Raw genomic sequence first — 16,268 nt, forward strand, 5'->3', positions numbered from 1 at the left:
TATAAACAAAAATGTAGAACAAAAATATAAACTGTTACTACACCAGAAGTCACAAAATAAAACACACTGACCTTTACTAAACGGTAACTCACTCGCTCTCTCTCTCTCTCTCTCTCTCTCTCTCTCTCTCTCTCTCTCTCTCTCTCTCTCACGCACACATTTGTTTGTTTTGCTTTATTTATTTTCCAAGATAGTGTTTCTCTGTGTAACAGCCTTAACTGTCCTGGTAGACTCTGTAGACCAGGCTGGCCTTGAACTCACAAAGATCCACTTACCTCTGCTCTTGAGTGCTGTGATTAAAGGCATGTGCCACCACCACCTGATCCCCCTCTTCTCTTTCCTTGTTATACTTCATGTGGAACGACTTTAGTCTCTAAATATCTTTACCTTCTTCCTTCTTTGGATGGTCTTATTTTTTTCCCTCTCCTTGTTTATCCCCTGTTATTATCTTTTAACTTTTGCAATATCATCTCCAGGAATCCTTAAAATTTTGTTTTTCATTTTATATGTTTGGATACATGTATGTTTTATAAACCGCATGGCATACAGTGCCCATGGAGGCTAGAAGAGGGGTCAGAGCCCCTGGAAATGAAGTTGGAAATAGTTGTTAACCACGTTGTGGGTCCTGGAAGTCAAGCCCCAGGTCCTCTGAAAGGCAATCACTTGTACTTGCCATATGTACTTGCTTAGTGTTTTAATAAGCAGATGACTTTGATCGTGGCAGTTTTGCATTTCTTAATTTCTTATTTTTTAAAATTTAATATATTTATACAATATATTTTGATCATAGCCATTACTAACCCTACAAACTCTCACTATTACCTTTCATGTTTCCCTCCAAACTCCATAGTCTCCTCTAATACACCAAGTCCAGTTAATACTGCCGTTGTTTACATGTGTTTGTGACCACCTACTAAGATGTCTACAGTATACTAGCAGCCACATCCCCAAAGGAAGTGATTGATTCTCTGCTGCTGCCTGTGAGAACAGCTCCAGAATTGTATCCAGAGTTGCAGAAAAAAATATCTTCAGAGCAGCAAGGACATTAGGAAAATTTCTTTTCTATTTAAAGGAAAAAGACATATACAATCTGAGGGTCTTGCTTTTTTTTTTTTTTTTTATTTCCTGGTCTTGTTCTCTAGTTCCAATTCTCTAGCTCTAATTCTCTCATTCCAATTCTCTCCATCTCCTTTGTTCACATAGCTTATATAAACACATTCAATAACAAACTTTTTTTAAATTGATTTTATTGAGCTGTACATTTTTCTCTGTTCCCCTCCATTCCTCTCCCCTCCCCTTCATCCCTCTCCTATGGTCCCCATGCTCCCAATTTACTCAGGAGATCTTGTTATTTTCTACTTCTCATGTAGATTAGATCCACGTATGTCTCTCTTAGTATCCTCATTGTTGTCTAGGTTCTCTGGGATTGTGATTTGTTGGCTGGTTTTCTTTGCGTTATGTTTAAAAACAACTTATGAGTGAGTACATATGATAATTGTCTTTTTGGGTCTGAGTTACCTCACTCAAAACAATGTTTCCTAGCTTTATCCATTTTCCTGCAAAATTCAAGTTGTCGTTTTTTTTTTTTTTTCCTGCTGTGCAGTACTCTATTGTGTAAATGTACCACATTTTCCTTATCCATTCTTTGGACAAGGGCCATTTAGGTTGTTTCCAGGTTCTGGCTATGAGCATAGTTGAGCACATGTCCTTGTGGTATGATTGAGCATGCTTTAGGTATATACTCAAAAGTGGTATTGCTTGGTCTTGAGGAAGGTTTTTTCCTAATTTTCTGAGAAATTGCCATACTGACATCAAAAGGGGCTGTACCAGCTTACACTCCCACCAGCAATGCAGGAGTGTTCCCTTTGCCCCACAACCGCTCCAGCATAAGTTTTCATTGGTGTTTTTGATCTTGGCCATTCTTACAGGTATAAGATGGAATTTCAGAGTTGTTTTGATTTGCATTTCTCTGATAGCTAAGGATAGTGAACATTTCCCTAAGTGTCTTTCAGCCATTTTAGATTTCTCTGTTGATAGTTCTCTGTTTAGGTCTGTACTCCATTTTTTTATTGGATTATTTGTTCTTTTGATGACCAATTTTTTGAGTTCTTTGTATATTGGAGATCAGCCCTCTGTCTGATGTGGGTATTCTCAATCTGTAGGCTGCTGTTTTATCTTATTGACCGTGTTCTTTGCTTTACAGAAGCTTTTCAGTTTCAGGAGGTCCTATTTATTAATTGTTTCTGTCAGTGTCTGTGCTACTGGGTTTATATTTAGGAGGTGATCTCCTGTGCATTCAAGTGTACTTCCCACTTGAGGTTCAGTGTGGCTGGCTGTATGTTGAGGTCTTTGATCCATCTGGACTTGAGTTTTGTGCATGGTGATAGACATGGATCTATTTTCTTTCTTCTGCATGTTGATATCCAGTTATGCCAGCACTATTTGTTAAATATGCTTTCTTTTTTCCATTTGATATTTTTTGCTTCTTTGTCAAAAATCAGGTGTTCATAGATGTAATGGATTAATATTTGGGTCTTCAATTCCGTTCCTGTCTGTTTTTATGCCAATATCAGGCTGTTTTCAGTACTGTAGCTCTGTAGTAGAGTTTGAAGTCAGGGATTGTGATGCCTTCAGAAGTTCTTTTATTATACAGGATTGTTTTGGCTATCATGGGTTTTTTGCTTTTCCTTATAAAGTTGAGTGTCATTTTTTTGAAGTCCGTGAAGAATTTTGTTGGGATTTTGTTGGAAGGAAGGAATTGCATTGAATCTGTAGATTGCTTTTGTAAGATTGCCATTTTTACTATGTTATTTCTGCCTACCTAAGAGCATGGGAGATCTTTCCACTTTCTGGTGTCTTCTTCAGTTTCTTTCTTCAAAGATTTAAAGTTTTTGTCATACAGGTCTTCCACTTGTTGTAATATTTTAATATGGCCCCTGTGATTGTGTTTATCTTTCTCTTCATTTCTATATATTTTTCCCATTATCTGTAGTACTTGATGTTGTGTTCTTAAATTCCTTTAAGTATTTTTATCCTGGGAAGTTTTGATTTCTCCTTCTATGAATAGATTTTGCTACATATCATAATCTAAGTTGACAGCTTAAGCTTTCAGAATAAGCTTTCAGAACTTAGAATACATCTTTCTAAAGCTTCCTGCCTTAAACATCATAGTTGAAAAATTAGGTATTACTTTGGTAGATGTACCTTCGAGAGTGACTTGACCTTTCTTTCAGTACCCTTTATTCTGTGCTTCTAACGTTTTGACAGTATGTTGTGTTGGGGTGGCCTTTGTTTTCCATTCTCTTTTGGTCTTTTCTATTCAGTGTTCAGTTAGACCTCTTGAATAAGGCATCTCTTCCTCCAGGTTTGAGATAATTTCTTCTGTGGTTTTCTGGAAATTCTAACATAATAGTCCTGTGTGTATTTTGTTTGTTTGTTTATTTTTAATGCCCATAATTTGCATGCCAGATCTTTCCACAGTATCTCAAAAGAAACAGACCAAAAAAAAAAAAAAAAAAAAAACTCCCCAAAACCCTGAATTCTCGTGTGTGTGTGTGTGTGTGTGTAATTGACCTTTGTTTGTTTGTTTGGTTTGTTTGGTTTTTTTTGTTTTATATTTTTTTTTTTTGGTTTTGAGTGTTCCAATTCCTCTGCTTATGCCTTTTAGTTGAGTGTCTTTATCAGTTATCTGTCTTCATGTAAAGCAAAAATAGCACACAGACCTAAGGCATTTTGCTTTGTAGACAATTCTTTGCTACTTTATGCACATTCTCACATTTCTCTACCATGCCTTCATTTTACAGATGTAAAATGGCTGATCTGAAGAAAATTGTTTTGGGGAGATTTGCGGTTTTTGGATTGTTCTGTTTTGTTTTCTCAGCACTTCCTGTTCTGACTTGTTCTATTTCTTGGATTTTTAGCATGGAATTAGTTAATAGTAAGATTTTTAACCAAGATAATACTGGTCATCATTACAGAATTGATACTGTATCAGTATTGAATGATTAGAGATTATCATTTGCCATTCATTTACATGAAGAGATAGACTATTTGAATAGCATATAAAAAGAGAAAACACTGCTCTTCAATTGTTTACATTGAATGTGGATTTGTGTGTGGGTATGTACACATATATGGAGGCCAGTAGTTGATGTTAAGTGTCTTTTTCAATCACTCACCTCATATTTGGAGGCAAGACCTGGCTTTCTCCAGTTTGCTAGGTTGTTTAGCCATGGAGCTCTATGGGCCCCTGGGCTCTATTTTCCCAACATTAGACTTATATATATTGTGTATCACAATGCTTGGCTTTTTGGTGGTTTCTGGAGATCCAAACTTAAGTTTTGTTGGTTGTACACAGCAAGCACTTAACAAACTAATCACCTTTCCAGCCGTTGGTAGTTTTGTTGTTGTTTAGTCTTCTTAAAGTAACCAATTATAACTTATTTATACAGTTGTAGATGTATAGTACAAGAGTAGGTAAGGAGTGTCAAAGCCATGGGAGTTTTTATGGAGAGTTATTGATATATCTCAATTACTACAGCAGATATACTGTTGGATGAGGATGGGCCGCTTGTTCATCCAGGCTGCTCAGCTAGCTTAGCCCCCAAATAATCACACAGAAACTGTGTTCATTGAATCACTGCTTGGCCGATTAGCTCTAGCTTCTTATTGGCTAACTCTTAATCTTAGTTTAACCCATCTCCACTAATCTGTGTATCACCACGTGGCAGTGGCTTACTAGCAAAGTTTTGGCATGCCTGACTCTGGCCAAGGCTCCATGGTGGCTCCCTGACGCCACCCTTCTTTCTCCCAGCATTCAGTCCAGCTTTCCCTGCCTATGTAAGTTCTGCCTTTCCTTTAGGTCCAAAGCAGTTTATTTATTAATGACAATCACAGCACACAGAGGGGATTCCCACATCAATACATTCTTAAATATCTTGCGTAGGGAAAATAAAAAGAAAGATTCTTTGTATGTCCAGGGAACATACAGAGATCTTGAGACTCCAGACTCTTCTATGCTAATAGAAGTTATAGGAGATGAAATAAAAGCTAGAATTTTCCCAGTCTTTGTTGTCTGAATTTTCTTCTCACTGATGAAATGACTGGAAGGAAGAAAGTAACAGTTAATGAATGTGCTTATTTATTGTAAAGGTCATAAAATTAGTATGCTAAGAATTTTTTCCTTTGACTTAACTTCTTAAAAGTGATACTAAAGAAGTGAGTTAAACAATAAAAAACTTTGCTGTGATAAATTGTAAATGAACATGATAATTTCATGCAATTCAAAAAACTCTTAATACATTAGAATGTGTAATAAAGGAGGTAGACATGGAATTTCTATTCTTTGCTATCAATGACACCATTAACTTCGGTTTTTTATTTGTCTCTAAATCTTTCTGTCTTGCTTAAGCATCTTTTCCAAAGGACCAGTCAGATGGGCCAGCAGGTAACTGTGCTTGCCCCACAAGTTTGGCAGCCTCATTTCTGTCCTCATAACCCATGTGAGAGTAGGAGAGAACTCCCTCCTAAAGGTTGCCCTCTGACTTCACAGTTGCATGGTGACTCAATTGTTACTCACACAAGTCATCATCATCATCATCCAAGTGCACACAAATAAATAATTTTTTGTTAATTGTCTTTTGTTTTCGAGACAGGGTTTTTCTCTGTATCTCTGGCTGTTCTGGAACTCACTGTAGACCATGCTGGCCTTGAACTCACAGAGATCTTACAGCCTCTGCCTCCCTGAGTGCTAGAATTAAAGGTGTGCACCACCATTGTCTGACTAATAAATTTTTAAAAATAAAATCAATATCTAGGATCAATTCTTTTATTTTAGTGAAAGGTTTTTTTTTTTATTAAGTATTCTAGTGCCTTTACCGATTAGTTGCAAGGCTAAATAACATACTAAGTGTACTGTATTTCCTTTTCAGGAGATTGTAAGAACAATGTTCTTATAGCAGGAACCATTCAAGTAAATGGCCATGGAGGACAGCCATCAAAACTTGTGAAGAGAGGGCCTGGGAGGAAGCCTAAGGTAGAAGCTAACACCAGCAGTGGTGAAGTCACATACAAAAAGAGAGGTAGAAAGCCCAAGAAACTGCAGTGTGCAAAGCAAGAAAACTCTGAGCAAAATAACTTGCCTCCAATCAGGACTGACATGGTTCCTTCTTCAACATGCAACTTTCTTTCTGAAACTAATGTTGTTAAGGAGGATTTGTTACAGAAAAAGAGTCGTGGAGGTAGAAAACCCAAAAGGAAGATGAAAACACAAAGCCTAGATTCAGAACTCATGGTTCCTACAAATGTTAAAGTGTTAAGGAGAAGTAACCGGAAAAAATCAGATGGTCCTATAGATGAGGAAGAAGAGTTTGAAGAACTCAAAGGCTCTGAACCTCACATGAGAACTAGAAACCAAGGTCGAAGGACAGCTTTCTATAATGAGGATGACTCAGAGGAAGAGCAGAGGCAGCTGTTATTTGAAGACACCTCTTTGACTTTTGGGACTTCTAGTAGAGGACGGGTCCGAAAGTTGACTGAAAAAGCAAAGGCTAATTTAATCGGTTGGTAGCTGGAAGTAAAATATTATACTTCAAAATCTGTGAAGCAGGTACAGTTAAGGTGTTAGTAGAACTAAAGTTTCTGCTTCCTGGCTGCTATGATGGATTAGGGAATGTTACAATTTGACTTGGGTAAAAAGGAGGCAAAAAAGAAAATAAAAGAAGACAAATTTAGAAAATAATTTTACGTCTTTGAATGAAAAAATCTATATACATATATATTTCAAATGTTTGCTATTTATTGCCCTTAGGTAGGTTATCATTTTCACATTCATTTCATTCACGGTTTGAAATTGAGAACCTGTTACAAATTCTTGGTTTATTTATGGAAGAGACAGTTCTGCTACACTCTTAAGTATTACTAGTGATAGAATGTTTCCTGGTAAAGTGAATTATTTTTGACCAAGTAAGGTACATTTTTACTGATGCAGAAGTCATGCCCTTAGGAAGAAAGCTATTACCCAGTAGCAGTACATTAAACGTTTCCTCTAAAGATAGCTTCAAAGTTCCCACCATTCGTTATCCTGAAGAATGTTAGTTGTAGGGTGTTCAACACAGAATATCTAGAGGAAGCTTTTATTTTACTCCATTTCTGCCAGACTTAGGAGAAAATGTATTGATACAAAGAAAACATATCCACATTGGAAAACATTTGACTGTCTAATTTTTCAGACCTTGATTCTTATATCAGTCACTCTGTCTCTGTTTATTGTGCCAAAGACTGAGAATCAGTGCAGTGGAAAGCCTGTTTTTGACTGTCGGGACAGCATACACTTTTCAATACTGGAAAAGCTATATATTCTAAAGAGCAAGTTATTACAGGATTATGCTGAGTTGTATCTTTTTTTGGTACTAATAGTAGGGAAATAATGCACTGGTGGGTCCTTTGACAGAGATATCTTAGAGAAGATGGTTAAGTGGTTAAAGGATTCAAGGAAAATACAGGAAAAAAAAGTAAGAAATTTGATGTTTACTTGATGTGGATTAATGTCATTTTTAAATTTCAGACATATCCAATAGGCTAAAATGCTTACAAAGAACCATGTCTGTGTGCGTGTGTATATTGATAAATGGGTGTGCTTGAATATATATATAAGTATATATATATATACACAAATGCATACTTAAGTACTATTACCCAGGTATACATTCTTTTTTCAGGATTTTTTTTTTAGATAGTAGTAGAATGAAAACAATTTTAAAATGTCATACTTTATAGTTTAATTTTAAGAAAAAGATTGGTTATTTTCAACTATTAAAAGTTAAAAATAGGCCAAATCACTTTTTATGCAATCATGTTTTATACATTGGTCTCATTGCACATTGTGTTTTTTCTGCACTTTTTACGGTATCCTTATCACGCTGGTATCTCAATATACACTCTAAAGAGAAACACCCATTTAATGATTGTGCCTTGTATTCTATTATTTTTTGCATCATTAGTAAAATTAAGTTGTCTATTGTAAATGATAACTATATGACTTAGGAGAATGTATTACTATATGTACTGCTATGGAAAAGGAGAGCAGTTATTTATTTGTTTATGGTACATTAGTTATTTTATACCTTGAAAACCAACGTAAATGCCATTTCTATTGTTTAAAATTACTTTTTTTAAGTTTTAAGAATGTAGTATTTTCTGAGGACTGATATGGTACAAAAAAATGTAACCAAAATTTTCAGATACTACATTTTTAAAGAGGAAGAATGGGGAAAATATATATCAGCATGACTGATCCTGATGTAGAGAATAAAGTCTTTAATTGAACCTTGGCAAAATATATAATTAGATTATATAATTATTTCCTTGTTTCCAATAAGGATAAATGTTATCTGTCATTTAACTGTCTCGAAGAATGAAAAGTGATGCATTGGGCTTTTTAGATCATTTCTAACAAAATTTGTAGAGAAACCCTCCAGTGAAACTTAAGTGAACCATTTTCCAGATCTTAACTGGATTGCTATGATTTTAAGTTGAAAAATAATTTCAATTTTTTTAGGTTTTTGTACATTTATTTTTTTCTAACAAATATATTGAACTATATAATTGAAGTTAAGTAGTTAACGCTTCATAATGCAGAAATGGATGACGTGTTATATAGAAAAATATGAGTCAATTTCACCGTCATTAAAAATGATAGTGTGTATGTTGGAAATTTAAGTCATTAAAGTAATTAGTTGCTTTTGAAGGGAATCTATTTGAAAAATGTAATTTCCTGATGTTATCTGCATTGTATTAGAAAAATAGACTAAAATCCATTTTTATAGAAAAAATGTAGTTCAGTAAAATGTGTTCAGTTAAAGAAAGCTCACACAGTCTTAGTATGGAGGACCTCTTGGATGGTGCACAGATAGTTCCAACTTCTGAGCAGTGAAATAAATATTTCCATCTTATAACAAGGAAATATATTATTTCTGTTTTAAAGACACTGTATATTTATGACCATGTTTGGACATTTTTTTTCAGACACTGGTTTCTTAGTAAAGCAAAATGACTTGGATCAGATTATTTGTAACTGACTTAAGATATATTAATACCAGATACAGATTTTATATTTTTATAATTTAGCTTCTGTAGATTGTAAAAGTAGAATTAAGAAATTTAAGTCATCATGTTTTGGGTTTTACCACTTGGAAAAGTCTCCTTTGAGACAATAACATCATGTATGTTTATAGACCAGAAGGAATTGATAGCATTTGTCTTAGGTAAGCAATAAGAAAAATGTCAAGTTTACTGAAACTTTCAGAAATAAAATGTGTTATGCTCATGGAACATAAAAAAAAAATCAGTCTTCAGGCTGAGCTCAGTGGTGCATGCCTGTAATCCCAGCGTTCAGGAGATTGAGGCAGGACCATCAGGAGTTCATAGTTACCTTTAACTGCAAACCAACTTCAAGACTAGGGCTACAACAGCATCAACACTCCCAAAACTAGTTTATATGTCTAATATTCAACCATTGTATTCTTTTATGCTATCCTGACTTCACAAAACATGAGTTTAATAGCATTTTAAATGTTGTCACAGGGTAGTTTAAAGATTCCGTCTAATTACAATCTACCAGCCTTTGGAAGTGAAAATGTAGGTTCTTAAAATCTCACCCTTCACAGCCTTCTCTAGAGCAGTCTGTCTCTGCATATGAATATACTGAAGATTAAAGGCCTTATTGCCATTGTTTTATTGCATTGTATTACTGTGACTCTAAAGACTGGATTACTACAGAACTGTCTTACTATAATTGAATAACTGTAGAGCATTCGTCGGGTGGTTAGGCCACATTGGACCTAAGAGATTGACTGGATTCAGTTATACTTGGAAATTATGTAAGACCGTGAACAGCAAACACATTCCTTTTCCACAGAATTGTTAACGGAACTGTCCCTTAGCTGCAGCATCGTAGATTAACCAGATACCTTCACAGGTCTACTGAAATCAAATTTTGGCCCTGTGTGATGTTAGCAGCATTTGTATGATTAATTTCAGTCAGTAGTGTTCTTCACATTCCATTTTATACACCCATAGCTATTTATAAATTTGTTTCAAATGTTAAGTTGAAAGGAACTGGTTTTAAACTTTCTATCTAAAGAAAACAAATTGATTTTTAGTATCTTGTTCACCTGAAATTTATTTTTAGTAGGTTGAATGGACCAAGGTACTTGTGTGATAAAGGGCTATTATCAGTATTCATCCTATATGCAGGAAGTATACTATTTTAAAAGTGAGAATAGGCTTGGGGGATTACTTTCGTCTAGAATATTACTCCTATTTTATCTAGAAACTGTTGCTAACAGTAGTAGCTTGATTAGGTAATAAGTTGTCTTACCACTAAGTGGAGAAGGTACCTTTGTTTGCATTTTTTTTAAAAAAAGTTCTCGATTTCTAGATGATTTAAACTAAAATTAATGCATTTACTAAGAAACTATTTTGTTTTTAATTATACTTATCAAAGTGCTCCAAATGAAAAAATCAATTTGAACTATGTACAGTACCCCAGGAAGAGGTCAAATTGAGTCAGAAAGACTGTAAGTACCACTGTGAGCGCTCTGGAGGTGAACCTGCACACATTACAGTGAGTATACTATCTGAGCTATAAATATATTTTTTAGTTTCAATAGCTGTTTTGAAATACTTTTTTAATGCAGATAAAAATATCAGGAAATTAACCTTATATGGCACAAACCAAATACATAGTAGTCTATGGATGAGTTTCTACATTTAAAGAGCTAAGAAGATAGGTTCAGGATTGTATTATAGTACATGCACTTACAAGGCAGATGCACACACATGCTGGTTACTTTCAAGGATGTGGGTGTTGATTTATCACAACAATAAATTAAAAAATAAGATACAATGTTATGTTTTTAGACCATACCGAAACTGCAAGAAGAGACAGGTCTTAAAAAGTTATTAAGAAAACTACTAAATCCTACCATGGGATACTTAGATATGTGTAAGACATAGCTCAATTTTTAAAAAGCAACTGACCTAAATGGTTAAAGTTGTAACTGACACATTTCAAATTAAAATTATGTTTATTTTGTACAGAAAGCAATGCTAAACACAAGCAAATCTGTTGTATGTAATAAGTGACAGAGTTTTTAAAAATTATTTAGCTTTATTGATGTTTTTGTTTTATTTTCTAGACCTGGAGTATCATGTCATAAACGGCAGTCTTGCACCGAGGTAGCAGGCCCTTTCTTTTTGTACATACTGATTGGACCTTTCTTTATTGTTCTGTGGACACTTTCTATGTTAGTTTTGATGCATAATTCTTGGAATCCTTTTATACAAACTAGAATGTATGTGTAAGAATTCCCATCCCTGCAATGTAGTAACTATAAACTTATTTTTAAATAAATAGAAAACTTGTTTTTCTAAGCCATTTTGTAGAGCCTCATGATTTCTTTGCTGTTTTATTTGTTTTGGTTAGTTTTGGGCAACATTAAGCAATTGGTACATACTCAGTAGGCAACTTACCAAAGCAATTGTGATATAGAAGCCATTATGTAAATTCTAGTTCATTAGAGGTTCCATTTTTCTGTCTATTTGTGAAATGTTAAAATCACTATCAAAGATTTCAAACACCTATTGTAATTCCAGAGTGACTAAAGGTTAAAAATAAAGACTCCTTTGCCTTTCTATGTGTCTATTTAAAACAGCTTTATTGGCTCGTTGTACATTAAGTTATTGCATTGGTAATAATTATTATATTTTAATGAGGGCTACACGTCAAGAGAACATTTTGCATAAACATTTACTTAAAGGTGAAGTATTATAAAGGCATTTGTACAGATTTGTGAGAATCCTGTTTTACAGTTTGGCATGATGGTGCATATTTTAATCCCAGAGGATCAACATTTCAAAACCAACTGGGTTACATGAGACCCTGTCTCAAACAACAACAGTGCTTTTTTTTTTTTTTAAAGTGCTATTTTTTACTCTTTTCCTACCAATCTGTTTAGGTTGGCATACATATTTAAGAACTCTAAGAATCTCCAGTTTTAGGATGAATATTATGTAGAATTATATATAAGACTTTAAGTGTAGTGATGAGGCAAGCAGGCCTGCTTTTCATCCCACCCAGCTCCTTAGCCCCGGAAGTAATAACACAGAAACTGTATTCATTTAAACACTGCCTGGCCCGTTATATCTAGCCTCTTCTTGGCTAACTCTCACGTCTTAATTAACCCATGTGTATTGCCACTTGACTGTGGCTTACTCGGATGAGTCTGACCACAGTCCATCTCGGAAAGGGGAGCCATGGCATCATGGCATCTGCCTGACTGCTTTCTTTCTCCCAGAGTTCTGTTTGGTCTACTCTGCTTATCTAAGCTGCTGTCCTATCAAAAGGCCAAGGCAGTTTCTTTATTTGACCAATGAAAAGTAACACATAGACAGAAGGCCCTCCTACTCCAAGTAAGATTAAACATAGTGGTAATTTGTGTTTCTACTAATCATTCTCCCTAAGAAGTTGCATTTAAATCATTAATTGCAAATACATTTCTAAATTGAAACAAGTAATGATTTTCAGGTACATTTTCTTTTTAAATTATACTGATGCACCTAATATATACTTAGGAAAAACAGCCAAGAAAAATTAGTTCCAAGCCATCAGTTTGAACTGATTTCTCCTAACATCAGTTTTATCATCTAGGTCTTCCTAGTATTTAAGGACAGAAAGATTAAAGTCCACAAAGCCCCTGACTAAGCTTAGTTACAGGACCTTGTAGTTCTGGTTTTAACACATCTACCATATGTTGGTACTATTTAAGGAAAAGGGTTGTAGGAAGATTTATTATTGTCTTGGGCTTATAAGACATGCTAAGCTTGATGAAATGAAAGCTCTGTTTTTTAAACTGAAAAATGGGAGTTTGACATTCCAGACATTTAAAAAGAGTAAGTAACCTAGCAAGGCCATTTTGTGTCTGATCTTCATTGTAAAATATTGGAATCAATTTTTAAAGTCTAATTCAATCCAAGCAGGGATTCTTAGTCTTATCTGAATCTTGACTTTTGTATTTAGGTCTTAAACTTACCTTTTGATATAGACCACCAAGCAAACTGTTTTGTCATAGTCAAATTGCAGTGTGACATTTGCTGAATCTTTGAAGTTTTGATGAACTGTTACAATTTACTGTAATAATGTAAATTGTTGTTTACTATTAATTAAAAACAGTAAAGTATGTCATTTTCCAAGCAGAAATCTCAAAGATAGTTTTAATGTAAAAGATCCTGAAGTTTTAATTTTTCTAAATTTAGGATCTAGCTTTGTGAGAAAGCAAAATAAATCACCTGGAAGAAGCTGCTTAATTTCTAGAATGGCAAACAGTATTTTGTCTCATCTGTCTACCATTCCCAGCTCCCTACCATGAACATGCAGCCTGCATTCTTGGTACTAGAGAAAGCCTTATAGATTCTGTTCTCAAAGAACAGTGTTAGGACCTAACTAGGCTCAAGGATTTACCTTTTTTTTTTTCCTGCTTGGAACTTCCTCAGGGCTGAATTGCTCCTCCAGCTGTGATGTTTTCTAAAGCATTTAAAAGCAGATCCATTAGCTATAGCAGTCCTAGCACAAAGGACAAGTTATGGGAAAACACAAACCTCAAAACCTGCATGAGTGAATAAAGACTTTGGAGAGCTCCCATGTATTTTAGAGAGTCTAGAATGTCATGTGCATGACCAGGGCTGAACATTTGTTCAGAGAAAAGTAGTTAACTGCCTGCATAAACATTGATGCACCAGTGAAGAGTTGGGGTATGGTAATTTTATTTAGGCTTCAGAGATTCAAAGAAGTCTCAGTGAAGTTACTAGCTGATCAATGATAGACTAATGGAAAAGGGAACTTAGTGACCATACATGACAAAGGATTCTATCTTTATTTAAAAAAAAAAAGTTTAGAAACAACCAAACAGCTGCAATGTACAGCAAGTGCTCAGAAGGTAAGATTGCTGGACTAAACAAACTGGTTTTATAGAACAGAGGCATTACTTCATCTCTGAGTCCCTGTTTGGCTTTTATGTATGAACCTGGTAATTCATCCCTGTAGCAATCATTGCCACTTAATTAAAAAGCACTTGGCAAAATTTAGATGTATTTCTGTCATTACTATTGGGGAACCAAATGTTAACTATTTTCCCATAGTAGTGAAAAGTGGTTTGTTTGTTTGTTTGTTTGTTTTCTTAAAATGGAATAATGCTAGTTCACTGAAAGACAAAGTAATAAAAAAATCTTAAAAACAGCAAAATTTGAAGCAAGTGCTGTAATCTTATTAGTTAAATGAACAGATTTGGGCAGTTCTAGCCAGTCTTCTGAGTTTTTGTTTTGCTTTTCTTTATCATTTAGATGTGTATTTCCTGTCCTAGATCTCTTGCCAGGCTTTTCTCCAGTGCCAAACTTAGAGATAATAAGAACAATGGCTTTTGTTGTTATTAAGAATGATGCTTTCAGCACTAGTCTGCATATTTGTGAAATTCATCTAGTTTTTACAACTTCCAAGAGGTCAACACAGTTGTGTTGCATTAGAGAAAACAGATCAAGGAATTTAACTCCTGTCAAAGTAGCTGCCTGAATAGTGACTTGTGCGTTATCCTCTAGAGATGGTTCTGATTTGGGGTCTTTTTATAAAAGACAAAACCAATAGTAACTTTATGTGTCCATGGCCATTTTTTAATATAGAATTTAATAAAACTTTATGCATTTGGAATAAATCATGATGTATTTATGGGTTAATCTGTGATCTTATAAAGCAGATTCCAAGATGATATTAAATGTTTAAGGATTTTAATAAAGGGTACCTATGAAGAAAATAGGAGGGAGCCAGTAGAGGATATGAGATCTGTTAGTGTGACTATAAAGTCAGCCCCCAAATGAAGAAGGGGAAAGGTTGGGGAGTGTTTTTACCTTCCCTAAGGCCCCAAGAAGGTTGGGTAGAGCTGCTGGGCCAACTCTTGACAGGAGTTGCTTGTGTCTCAGATGAGCACCAACTTAGAAACCCTCAGGTTGCTTTGACTAGGCACAGTCTAAAGGACGTGTGCATCCACTCAAGAGGTTTGGAATGCAGCTTCTGGGGCTCTGGTCTAATAATCTCCATGTAGATGGAGTTCTGCCAGGCACAACATGCTTTGCTTTCCCATCTTCAGGCCCTGGCTTTACTTGAATCATGAGGTCTTGATCTTACTTTTACAGAATTGTCATCTTTTTCAATTTTTGGCTTTGAATCTCTGCCAATTTCAGATGTTTATAATTCAATGGCTTGCCTTCAGCCTGCTCTACAGACTCTGTGGTGTGAATTAAAGTTTACATTTGATAACAGTTTGATAACAGTTATAATATCTAGGTTATAAAAACCTAAACTTTACCTGATATTGTTTAAATTGGTACCTACAAAATTTATTGTCTTATATTCTAAGTAATATACTCACCTGAGAAAGGAAATGGACTATTTATCAGAAATTTTACAAGCAATTCTGTATATCTGTGCCATGTTCTAATTTTTTAATGTTGTAGTGAATGAATTTTTTACATAATGAGATCATCGACTGATGAGCAGTAGAAATGGAATTATAGGCAAAAGAGCTCTGTTGAGGTCAGCACAGCAATGTCAGACTTTGGGGGGATAGGTCTTTGCAGCCTGGGAAGCACTCTTGTTCCTCAGGAGCTATGGCTGCCATAGCAAGTTATTTAATATCCTGGATGTCATGATACCAAAACTCAAATAATGACTAATCTTCAGAGTTAAAATTTATTTTTAGTCAAGATTTTCTTTGGGTTAGCTTCTGTGTGATTTTTAACATTTTAATTAAAATATAGTTTTACCAATTCCTCTTTCCCTTTCTCCCACCATTTCCATGTCTACCCAATCCCAAAAATTGATGACTTCTTTTTCTTTATTGTTACATAAATACATAGGTGCGCGTATATAAACACCATGCTAAGTTCATTTTTATTTGTGTGTGTATTGTCATTGTTCAGGTCTTAGGCAGTCATTTTTAGGAGACATGGTCTCACAACAGACATTCTGGTTCTTTGACTCTTACAGTCTCTAAAGCTCACTCTCCCACATTGTTCCCTGAGCTTTGGGTGCAGTTATGTCTGCATCAAGTCCAGTTGTGATTTTCTGTAATATTTCCACTTGCTGTGAAGAGAAGCTATTCTGATGAAGGGTAAGAGCTACACGTATCTGGGTGTAGGTTTCAGAATATAGTTTGGAATGG

General features: G+C 34.9%; 1 protein-coding gene across 1 annotated transcript in view; it reads left to right on the forward strand.

Moving 5' to 3' along the window:
- Nucleotides 1-11,688, forward strand: part of Phip (pleckstrin homology domain interacting protein) — a 127,514-nt gene extending 115,826 nt beyond the window's left edge. Inside the window, exon 40 of the mRNA XM_026779098.1 lies at nt 5,931-11,688. Within this exon, the coding sequence (XP_026634899.1) occupies nt 5,931-6,568 (638 nt within the window). The 3' untranslated portion in view covers nt 6,569-11,688. The remainder of the gene's footprint in view (nt 1-5,930) is intronic.
- Nucleotides 11,689-16,268: the final 4,580 nt, after the last annotated feature.

Source organism: Microtus ochrogaster, chromosome 5, assembly GCF_000317375.1.
Source record: "Microtus ochrogaster isolate Prairie Vole_2 chromosome 5, MicOch1.0, whole genome shotgun sequence".
In the NCBI taxonomy this organism is placed as follows: Eukaryota; Metazoa; Chordata; class Mammalia; order Rodentia; family Cricetidae; genus Microtus; species Microtus ochrogaster.